General features: G+C 40.5%; 1 protein-coding gene across 6 annotated transcripts in view; it reads right to left on the bottom strand.

The window, feature by feature from the left end:
• The window catches only part of MACROD2 (mono-ADP ribosylhydrolase 2), an 856,447-nt gene that overhangs the window by 25,649 nt on the left and 818,408 nt on the right, over positions 1 to 12,390 (bottom strand). For all 6 annotated transcript variants that reach the window (XM_064709456.1, XM_064709457.1, XM_064709458.1 and 3 more), the window contains 3 exons: positions 11,015 to 11,092; positions 10,332 to 10,406; positions 9,746 to 9,835 (listed from right to left, as the gene is read on the bottom strand). In XM_064709456.1, coding sequence (XP_064565526.1) covers positions 9,746 to 9,835; positions 10,332 to 10,406; positions 11,015 to 11,092 — 243 coding nt within the window. The remainder of the gene's footprint in view (positions 1 to 9,745; positions 9,836 to 10,331; positions 10,407 to 11,014; positions 11,093 to 12,390) is intronic.

Raw genomic sequence — 12,390 nt, 5'->3', positions numbered from 1 at the left:
TCTTAGAGATTCCTGCAAGACAACCAGGTGGGAAGTCCCTCTCATTGATGGGACAGCACCAATGAGAATGTGTCACCTGTAGAGACCTTTCAATGCTCAGAAAAGAGCAAAACAAAAAGGAGTGAAGCTGCGGCACACTCATAACAGCAAGTCCTCCTCAGCTTTCTGACCTCTCCAGACCAGCTGGGCTGGTGGAGGCACCATACCAAGGTACCAGCACCCCACAAAGGGGATGATGCTCAGACCCAGCTGTGCTCCCTGCTCAGTCTGTCAGCTTCCCACTCATCTTCCTCCTAGCTAGGATAGCTGGAGCAATCAGGCAAGTTAATTTCCTTGACTTGAGTTCCTGGAGTCAGGCATTGATTTTTCAGCATATTGACATCTTATTTTGAAGCACCTGAGGTATCTCCATTTGTTCTCATTTGACACCTTCGTGCTACATTTCAGGCTGTCAGACAGTGAAAACATGTCCAGCAGCTGTGCTTTACCTGATGAAACACTGTGTAGCTGTAACTGTGATAGCATTGGGCCACAAATTGGGAATCTCAATGTTTTCCAAGCCCTGATACAGTGAATTTGCCATCCTGACCTCCTGACTGTACACCATTTTTAGCTGTAACCAGGGGGCAATGAAGAGACTACTGACTTTTTCTGCTCAAAATCCAGAACAGAGTTTAACCAATTTTTCTGTCCAGGTAAGAATGGTATAGCCTGTAAGTGACTGCATATTTCCTCCACAGAGAAAATGCTGAATGTGTAGATATGCTGTCTTTCAAGGGTTGTAAAGTAATGCAAGTATTGAGAGGTTTTAGGATGAGTAAATAGAATAGCAGAGGTTTTGGCCTCTGTGGTAGGTATGATCACTGGCGCAGTGACTAGAGCAAACAAGCAGTAAAGTCACATCCACATCAACAAAGGGGAATAATGAGTCAAAGGGCTTATATACACTAAAATTTCAGTTTTAAGACCCTGCAACAGTGAAGCAGTAATGAAGGTCATCTTTTGGTTGAAATTTGCTGGCTGTAGAAAGCAACAGATTTTAGAGCTCAGGAGAGAAGTCACAAGTCTGAATATGGGAGGAAAATCACTGGCAACTGTTTCAGCAAGGTACAGTGTTAATCAAGTTATAAGCATTGAAGCATGTGCCCAGGTAAGTAAGAAAACCCCACCATTCCAATACTCTTCATGTTTCTCTTGGATCTCTAAAACAAAACTAAAGTGTTTCTGCAGTTGCCCATAGACTGTCTGCAGCTGCAAGTCACAGTCCATAATTCAGAGCACTGGTTTAATTGCAGCTAGGAGCACAAGCACAGCACGCAGGAGTGCTCCGGGAAAGGCTCCTCAGAGATCATGCAAGACGCCAAAAAGGAGATTTTTTGTGAAAAAACGGAACGTTCAAAAGAGCTGCACTTCTGCACCAACGTGTTGGGATGACCCTGCTGCCTGATTCAGATGCAGCCCCAGAGATTAGAGGGAAGAGCTTTCCCCCTGGCAGATCTTTCAGAGTGGCTACAGACAAGGTCAGGTTGGGCTGCTGGGTTGATACTGAGGGCCAGGCATGCTGGTGATGCTGACCTTGCATGCTCATCTGGAGGCAAAATGTGATAAAAGCCAACCAAGCAGAGGAAAACTCCTTCCAGATGGCAAAACCTCAAAAGAATGCTCACCTGTCAACCACATTAGGAAAGGGTGAGGGGACAGAAAACCTTCTGCCAAAAAGTTATGGGTAAAGTGCAGAAAAAAGGAAGAGAAAATCCAGAGGAAAGCATTATGCTTCAAAGATCTGAGCAAGATTGAGTGGGATTTTTCCTGCTCTGGGTCAACTGCAGTGAGAAAGGTTTAATCTCAGTTAAGGTCATGCACTAGCAAAGCAACCTCTGCTTCACAAGGCTGTACACACATTTCCCCTCACTGTGCAGCATTCCCTTCTTGTACAGCTCTGGCCTCCCTCTCCAGGCACAGGAGGCAGGGACACCCATGAAGCCATGGTGGACCTCACTAGCAGAGCCACAAGTGGGAATTCACAGAAAACAGAACAGAGCTGAATCAAAAAGTGTGTCTCTTGATCCACGTGACAGTATGGAGTGAGTAAATGCCACCCTTCTCATATGAGAACAAGATTTACTCTCACCACAGCACTAGGCAAAACTACAGAAATAATCAGGGAAGTGAAAATGTTCTTCCACTCCTCAAAGAACAAGCCACAGAATCTTTCAATCCTAGGGCATATGGTGTTTCCTTTTAATTCCTTCCTGTTCTACACTTGAGAAAAAAAAGACAGTTCCCCAAATCATACCTTCTCCACTCCCACTGGTTGTGGTCTCCACACAGTTACGACTGGAAATCCACTCTACTTTATGAAAATCCTTGCTGAAATGTAGTTTGTCTCCCTGCTCCCCTAAGTGTGTGGCCATTTGAATTTTTGAAACAGCTACAACATAGTGCCACAACTGGGCAAGGCACATCCATCCAAAACCTAAGCAAGTGGGAGCACAGAACTTCCAGTTCCAAAGCCTGCTCAGCTGGATGAGTGTATTCCATCATAAAAAAACTTTATTAAAAGAGGTAAGAATCTAAAATTTATCAGTGCTTAACAAAACAAAGACTCCTTTTGTAGAAGATGGCACAAAGACTTAACATTTCTCTATGAGAGATCAAATTGTTTCCTGGTGAAACTGCCTGCACTCCTTTGGTCTGCTGGACTTATTCTTAATTAAGACTGAATTTCTTACTGTGGCACACAGGAGCAAAGCTCATAGCTCAAACAGATACCTCTGTAACTGCACATATATGTTAAAGTGGTGCCTTATCTCTAAGCTTATTTCCAGAAATACTGATGGCAATGATGCCATCTGTAACAGTGCAGCCCTACTTTTTCAATATGTTGCAGGACACTGTTTCTGAGATGTCAGACACTCTCCCATATTCCTTTCCCTCATTCCTTGGGTGCTATTTGAGATAGTTTGAGATTGTTTGAAAGAGATACATGTTTTGTTTCCAGAAAGCACTGGTGTTTCTCTGGAGAGGTGAGCTAAAACCAAAGCCTGGTAGACTTAGACTCCGCAATTTGGAATACAGATTCTATTATCCCCCTAATTTTCATATGTGAAAAGGGCCTTATCAGTATCTTAAAGCTCTTCAAGACTTGTAGCTCACAAGTAAAAAACAAACAATATCATGTAATACTATTATAAACATATGAGGACTAAGAATGACATCATAGCATCTGCTTTTCACTGGGATTTAATTATTTCATTTTTTTTTGGCATTCGCAACATGGAAAATGAAAATGGCACTTCAATAGATTTCATTAAAAATATCCAGTTTCTCCTCCAGCATCTTCAAGGGTTTAATTTCTCTTTCTTTTTATTTTCTGTATATGGAAAAGCACTCTAAAGCTTCTTTCACTTGATTTAATGCTGACTGTGATTCAATTCAGTGCTGTAACATCAGTTAATTAAACTAAACAAAGGCTGCATTGTCAACACTTTCTGCAGGAACAAAGAGATGAAATTTTTAAATGCAATAAAAATTGATAATTCATAATACTATTTCTATTCTGCTTACTGTAAATGAAATGAAGAAAACAATCAAATAGAGATAAGAAACCTTAAACACTATCATTGTTACAGTATTCCCTATTGTTGTTTTCCTGTTTTCTTTCCTTTTGGCTTTTTTGTTTTACCCTGGTAACACAAAGTGACTGTGACAGCAAGCAAAACATTTAAGCTGAAAAATTACTTATGTTTTCTACTTTCTTATTAGAAAAGCACACAGAAAAAAAATATTTTTCCTTGCAAGGGATGAAAAATAATTAAAACTTCAAATTAATCCTGCACCACCTATTTTTTTTATGCACATGCAGGTTGGAACCTGGTATATGGAGACTAATGAAAAGAAACAGATTCCTTCTGTGGCAGGAAAATAAATACAACTTTTTCCCCCTCAAGAGACTGAAATCAATATCTAGAGCAGACTACTGACAGTGTAATAACCATCCTGACTGCCAATGCACACTGCTGCACAGCATCCTCAGGGAAGCTCCCTCAGGAAAGCCCTGCAGGAGCTCTGCATCCCATCTGCTGCCCCATCAGTGAAGCCTCAGCTGATATAAGAGCTTGGACAGCTCCCACTGCACAAAGCCCCCACACAAACAGTGGGGCCAAAGCCCCAAAGCTTCTCTTCTGCAGCCTGCAATGTGTAAGCAGAGCAAAGGGGAGGCAGGGGGGAAACCCAGGGCACTGGGAACATTTCTCTGTCTGCTCTGGGGTGCCCTGACCCCCGGGGCAGCACTGACTTTGACCCTCACTCATGGGGAAAGTTTCCTAAACTCCAGAACAGACCAGAATCCACAAAAGTGTGAAATAGATTATAGACAGCAGTGTAGTTGTATCACTTGGTGACAAATTTGGTTTTGGGATTTTGAGTATGTTGTGGATGGAAGCAAGATGGAGGGCACAGGGTGTTGTCCTGGGTTTCTTCTTCATGCTTCTTCTTTCTTCTTCATGGGTTTGGGTGGCATTTTGTAATTGGGCAGAAAAGTCCCCATTGCAGATTTTGGGATCAGTTATTGGGTTAAAAGTGAAAATAATCAGGGTACCAGTTCTTAACTGGATATTTCAGTCTTAAAAGACCTTGTAACAAGAGATTGTTGCCATTTTGTGCCTTGCTGCTGAACCCATGGTTGTGAGACTGTTTTACTGATAAGAAATAAAAACCACCTGAGTCAGAACATGAACTACCATCTCAATCCAGACCCAGAAAAACCCACAACTGGTACCCCCACACAGGCAAGCCTCACCTGGCTACTTCCACAAGGCATAGAAATGACTTGGATATCCTTTCTTGCCACAGCCATAATGCCTTCAGGAGGGCAGAGTGCTTGATACAGACCAAACAGCCCTTGGGCCACCACAAACAGCACAGGGGCTGGCAAACAATCTGGTCACAGAATCCCCTCAGCTGGCTGATGCTGCAGCTGAAAAGCTCACTGGAGTTTTGTGAAGCTCTCAAGAAAATAAAGGTATGTAAAGAGAGGCTTCAGAGGTGAGGTACCTTTTAGGATTTCCATTCCTAATCTCCCTGCACACCTCCCAGCAGTCCCACCTACTGCTTCCCAATAGCCCATATCTCTGCATAGCCTAGAGCTTTCAATTCCCATTTGCAGCTTTCTGGCTCCACTTCTTTTCCAGCATTTCTGCAGAAAAGCCCAATAGTGCACCTTTCTTTTGCTTTGCCAAACATCAGCATCTGTTAGAATAGGATTGTAAAGATATATTTCATATTTAGCATCTGCATATGCTGTAACAGCCCAAAAAATGGCATCTGATCTATTCAGTATGGGTTCTTATCAAACACCAAATGCACTGTATCTAGTTCAGGATATTTTTTCCTCTCCTCTTTGAACAACTGAATAAAAGAAGTTGGAACCTTTATACTAGAAGTACTCTAGAAGCTACAGCAATCCAAAGTATTTTTTTCTTTCCAAACAAAGTGAAATTACCTATTTAAAGATTCTAGTGAAGGCTTTTATTTTTCTTTCCCAAAAATGTCTCATCTTTCCCACTTGAAGAATTAAAGGACTTTGGTTAAGCAATAAAATTGCCACGAATAAGTAATAAAAATGTCAGATTTGTCCAAAAAAGATCTTTCTCAAGAATTCTTTCATTTCTCTATAGCCACAATGTCATTTTGAAATTTTTGACTGTTTGATAACAAAGTCATTATTCTGACATTATTTATGACTGTACCAATGCATATAAAAATCCTATAAATGCCTGAGACTGGAGCTGTAAAACATGAGAGCTCTTTTCCCCAGGCTTTGGAATATTTAGTTCTCTCCAAGATCACACCATAAAATTATCACTCCTGCTAAAGCAAAATGGACAAGAGAGGAATGGACCAAGTGCTGCCCACAGAGTTACAGGTTACAGCTATTCATGTTACAAAGACTGCTGAGCAAAACTGGGCTTAGCTAGAACAGAACTTGGCAGGCTTCAAACCTGAAATTAGGCAGACTTCAAATTCAGAGTGAACAAGCACTGAGCAGAAGATTGACAAAGGAAATCACATGTGCTGAAAAGGATGGAAATCTCCCCCAGCCTGCCCTGACCTCATGGGTGAAGAAACATCACATGTCAAGCTCAAACAATATTCCAAATTGGCACAAGGTGACAAAATATTTCAGCCCAAATAGAGAAGAGAGAAAACAGAGAAATGACAGCAATAATTGTTCATTTTCTAGTGCTCTGACAGAAATCCTACCCCTTCAAAGAGTTAAATGACTTCTAAGGGTGATTAGTGAGGGAAATCATCATCTTGGATGTCTCAATGAAGGGAGACAGAATGAGAGGGGAAATAAGATGACAGAGGTGAGAGTGGGCTCAGAGGAGAAATTGGCTGCATATTCACACAAATATGGGATTTACTTCCATGTGCTGCAAATTGTGTTGTGGAATAAATGTGCTGATTAAACCTACAAATAAGTGCTGAGTGCACGGTCATTACAACACAGCAGGACCACTTCCAAGTGTACAGATAAAGGCACTGCCAAAAGGTCTGTCAAAACTGTGTATGCTTACCTAGTCAGCAAATAGGTCAGTGATCACCACTTGCTCTGGTTTTTAATAAAGGGATTTGAGAATATTCCCCAATCTTATAAGAAACCTAGATTTTCATTGTTTTTTTTTTGTGAACCAGAATGAGTGAATAATAGTAGTTGGGAAAAAAATGAAAAAGGCATCTTAGCTTGCCTTTTTTCTTCAGCTGCTCCCTCTTAATATATAACTTCAAGTTGCAGTAGGAAAAAAGGGAATAAATTGGCACATGTGATATTTTATTACTGATTTTGGAAAAAGCAACAGCAGGTTTTTATGAAGCACACAGTGCCTCACATTGTTATATTCTTCAGGGTAATCTGGCTGGGTTCTTACTGCTGGCAATGGGAGTTAGGAGTGTGACTGCCAAGATTTTGATTCTTCATTCCTCTGGGGCTCCCAGCATCCCAGAACCTTGAAAGCACCAGGATCTGGGACTCCTTGGGAATTCACACTACAGCATGACTCGAGAGATGTGAAGTGAAATGAGCTACACAGAAGGGACCCTGCAAGCTTTAAAAAACCCCAAAACACAGAGATGACCTGGCAGTAAAATCTGCACAATTAAATCAGAAGATAACCTGTGGTTTGTCAGAAGTTCATGTAAACTGAGCCATCTCTAAACCATCAAGAAACAGACATTTTTTCCATGGAAAACCACATCACTGAAAAACTTCCTAGCATGCTTCAAAGCTGCAATCAGTAACTGAGCAGAAATCCAGCTTTAGGTTGGAAAAGGGACTTTGTTGGTACTTTAGTGCCTCACACAGCTCCAGTTCTGAGGACTGACGGGATTGCAGATAACTCCCAAGAATCTAACGCTCCCAGTGAGACAGAGAGGAGAGAGAGGCAGCTGCATGCTACCCTTTGCTCTGGGATGAGCTTGAAAACAAGCACAAGAAAATCTCATGTAGAACAAGAAAGAGCAGGTAGTGTGGAATTTAGCAGTTGCTACATTTGGCTACGCGTATAGATCCAGAATTGGTCAGACCAACTAGAGATCCATGAATTTCTGTTTAACAGGACTAGCAGTCCCACATTAGCCTTTTCCCCAAGTTCTTAAAACAAAAATGCAGTATTTCATCCTATATCAAATGTATTGTGTGTGCTGCTGGAAAACTTTCAGCTGAATTACTTTAGGAGGTAGCATTCCGGTTACATAAAATAATATCACATATTAAATCTCTTTTTAATGCCTGGTAATCTCCTTCCTTTAAGAGAAATCTCTCATTGGGAAATATATACTATTTTATCAGTCTGAACTTCAGCTGATTTTATTTTTCTTACCTCTTTTTGTCCAGACCCACTTCACTTTATGCCAAACTTTCCAAACCCATGGGGTAGAATTTGTGCCTGTCAGAACAAGAAGCAACTAGCAAGATGAGCTATGAGGGTGCTTAGACCCATGAGAATGAAAACAAGATAAGGGAAAGGCTTCTTTTCCTTCTCTGCTCCTGCTCTGCAAGGGCACCCATTTATTTTTCCTGTGCCAAAGTCAGTACCTTTGGAAGGAGCTGAACAGAATATTTATGCTGTTATCCTGCACCCAGACTCAGCACATCTCCTCTTACAATGAACTTACCAAAAGATCAGTTAAACTGATGACTCTACTTCTATGACTTCAACAAGCTTTGGATCAGATGAATCCTGCACCGTATCAACACCTGAGACCCCAGGCAGGAACAAGTTCCAAAATGTTTAGCAAGAACTTTTTACTTAGTGTTTGAAACTTTTAAATCAAGGGCTGGAACAGAAAAGGTGCCAAGAACAATCCTTTTCTGACATTACCTGCTTTTCCTTAACATTGCATATTTTAATAGTAAGTAGCACAGATGTTGAAATACAATCTCTCTTCTGAGACCTAAATGACAGTCCCTGGCTGTTGGGGACACTAAAGAAGTAAAGAGGAGAAAATATGCAAATAATGAAGGTACATTTTTTCCAATTTAGTTCTCATGATGCATAAAATGCTATGTAAATAATTTCTATTTGGAAGGGATTAACATAACAGCATTGGTATTTGCAATCAGAGTGAGCTGTACTGTATAACCTGGGTTTGCAGCTGAAGTAGTGTGGTACCATTTACCTGAATTTAAGCACAAAAATTCTATCAATTTTACCTTCACCATCATTAACACAGCACAAAACCAATACCATTAACACAAATGATAACAAGGAGATGTAATTAGTCTCAGCTTGGATAGGCAATTAAAACAAAAAAAAAAAAAAAAAAGGGAAATATTGTTTAGCTGTATATGAACAAAGAGGTTCTATTAACCTGGCTTTGCAGTGAAGAAAATCGTCAATATTGCTAACACAGGTTTGCAATTAAGTTGGTGTCAATGTGGCTGAGAAAAGGACTTCATAATTAGGACAACATAGTTAGTATTGACCTGAATTTTCAATAAAAATCACGTCTGCATTTTAATTTGGAACTGTAAAATTCATCCTTGGGCTCTACAAATGACCATATAATTAACTAGCAGTTACTTTAAAATTAGAGAATTATTTACACAATACATTACTTTTTATATAACCACATGCCTTTACAAATGGTGAGATGATTGCAGGGTTCCCAGGAGCATCCAACACTTAAATTTGTGCATTTCCTTGCAACACCAAGGAATTGGGAACCAAGGAACCATTCCCAAGGTTTTAAATACTTTACCCCCATATAAAAAATTACTGCTTCAGAAGACTGCATTCTCACCAAATACTGGTTTCTTCATTAGAATTACTAGTTTTAGGTACTCTTTAGTTAAATCTCTATTAATGACCTCACAAATAGCTATCATACCCATTTATTTAAATACTCAGAATGCTTCTAGCAAATGTGATCATAAGGATACTTACATGGACATAAATTGGTTGTTTAATCAGCATTATGGGCTTAAATGCAAAAAACCAAAAGCGAGGAGAGCATTTAAATGCCACTTTTGAACCTGCATGTGCACTTTTTTGCACTTAGCTTCCTATTGAAATCCAACTCCAATATATCAAAACTCCACTCAAAGATAAGATAAAAAGAGATTTTTTCTTAGGGGAAAAAGAGCTCTTCTCTGTGCCCTTTCCATGTTTCCTCACTATAGAAAAGGACAACATGAATCCTGCAGCATTCTCTGTCTCAATCTGCTTTATAATATGCTCACCTCCTTCTGCTTTTCCTTCTGCCTTTTCCTCTGCACCAAGTATCAAAGGAATCTCAGCTTCTGTTGTGCCTTCTTGGTTCAACAGTGGATCTGAATAAATTTGATAAAAAGATGAATAGTGAGGCTTTTCAGAACGGACATGAAAGGACTGACACCCACTAGAGACCTAGCCATGAAAAACACTGGCAGAGGAAAAGGATCTTTTCCTCCACGAGTACAAATCAAAAATCTGTCCAAGGAAATCCAAGGGGCTCTAGTTCAGAGCGAAGCCTTGGAGATACTGAACTTTCTGGGATTTAGGCACAAAATCCCATGTGCCTACTCCAAACACGGATTTTCACTGGGACTCACTGCAATCCCAGAGACACACACAGTCCATTCCCCACCCCTTGATGTGCTGAAGGCCAGGCTGGATGCAGCTTTGAGCAACCTGCCTGAGTAGAAGGTGTACCTGCCCATGGCAGGGGGGCTGAAACTAAATGATCTTTAAGGTCCCCTCAATCCCAGACATTCTATGATTCCATGAGTCTACGTTAGCGTTTTTGCTTGTTAATCTTGCTTTTTGATCTCAAGACACAAGGAGTACCTTCTATTTCCATGCAGGAATCTTGGGAATCTTCCCCAGTTTTTATCTCCTCATTTGCAGAAACATCCTGTTGTCCTGTTAATACAACAAACAGAAAATGGTACCAGGATGATGCTGCATGCAGGCAATGCTAAATTCATTAAAACAGAACATGAACCTTAGACACAGCATGGTATTCTAAGCCAAGTACTGCTTTTTTTTTTCTAGTAAGTGAACCATGTTGAACACATTTTATATATGAAAATACCACTTAACAGTACTAAGCATTAAGTTAGTTAGATAGCTGTTCAAAACTGACCCTGCAGCACTTAGAGCTTTTCTTCTTTTGCAGCTCAGCCTTAACACTGTTTCTCATAGGAGCTGTTGTAAACTGCTTTGCACTTGATGGTCAGCAGAAGGAACAGAAACACCCCACAGGCTTACAGAACCACAGTAACAACATGGTAACAGTGCTGTGCACCCAGGATCACTATGGCCAAACCTATTTAGGGACATGCGGCTTTCCCAGCAGCATCAGGGGTTACTGCCCCACAACAGGCTGACACACAACCTCTACTAGCCAACAGCATTTCCTTAAGGAGGCAGAAGTCAGGCTGAAACCCACGGGTGCTGACACTGGAAGAACTCAAATTTCACACTGGTTCATCACATCTGTCTTAAAAAACTTTGACTAAGAACTTTACCTTTGGCTTGATCTTGTTCACACATCACAGGATGCACTGAATCACCCTTCTGCGCGCCTTTGGAGTCTTTCGGGGAATCTGAGGAAAAAAAGCAAACAAACAAATAAATCCTGAAGCAGTTTTCATGCTGGAAAAGTAGACTTGAGTTAGAGGAACTCTTAGGTGCCAGGTTCATATTTGGAATTTTGATACACTGACCGATTTTCTATCTGTTTAACTACAGTCTTATAAACTACAGAAGTGTATTTGTGGGTTCCAATTATTCAAATTGATTTCAGAATCCCTACCCTTACTGTGCAGTTTTTTGCTGGCAGTTCAAACCAGGAGCAAAGAAGGATGCATAAGAATAATCAGCAGCGCTACCAAGAATTTTATTCCTAATGAGTGGAGCGGCACAAATCTAGGAGAAATAGCATGAACCACCTCCTTGATAAATAAAGTGATTTATTATTTCTTTAGAATAACAGTTTTTCATGGTTGAATTTACAGAAACTTTAAATCTTTCCAGAAACAATAAATCCCATAAATCCCTGTGCAAATCCTAGCCTCATGTCACTTGATGACAAAGCTCCCAAGGTCACTACAGCCAAGAGTGCTTTTCTTTTTTGGGGCAGACTGTCAAAATGAACTGCCCAAAACAATGCTTGGAACCAGTGCCACAGTGAGACTTAAATTACACTTTGGCATAAAGTCCAACTACTGTGCTATCTGGGGTCTTCATAAACACAGGGCATTACTTTGTTGCATCAAACAGCATTTTCTGACAACAGCCAGTTTTTGCATGGGGATGGAGAAATACATAATGCGTAATTCCACTGCATTCAGATAATACAGCAATACAGACACTTGATTTAGTGTTTGCTCATCCTCTTCACAGATTTCACTAGATAAAGAGCTCTCTTTGAACCTCATTAAAAACCAGTGCTGATCTAACTGGACGTTGTGCAAACCACAGGGATAAGCCCACTCCAGGTCGTAACAGCAGAAACAGATAATCAGTGTTTGTGTTCCCATGTGAGATGCTTTCTAAAATCCTGCTCAGTGGAAAAAGTAAGTAATGATGCCAAAAGATCTACAGCACGTGATAATAAATTACATTTTGACAGTGCTTTTGCAGCTTAAATTCTGGAAGGTCCTTCTCAACAACACTGCTGAGCAAATCTTGCAATATACCCAAGGATGCCCCTGTAAAACTCTGTTCCTGAAAGTGTCCAAAAGTAATCTCTGATGGATAAGCAGAAAGCTAGGTTGTTAATATCGGATCCAAATTTAATAATCTGTAGGAAAGGTATGTGCTGAAATTGTGTGGCTTTAATTAACTGCAAATAATCCCCCAAGGCAAATATTTAATTACCCGCACAGTTTCTTACTTCTTT

The sequence above is a fragment of the Zonotrichia leucophrys genome, chromosome 3 (genome assembly GCF_028769735.1).
Source record: "Zonotrichia leucophrys gambelii isolate GWCS_2022_RI chromosome 3, RI_Zleu_2.0, whole genome shotgun sequence".
NCBI classification, from domain to species: domain Eukaryota; kingdom Metazoa; phylum Chordata; class Aves; order Passeriformes; family Passerellidae; genus Zonotrichia; species Zonotrichia leucophrys.
Note: the sequence above shows the minus strand (reverse complement) of the source record. Positions and strands in the feature narration are given on the sequence as shown.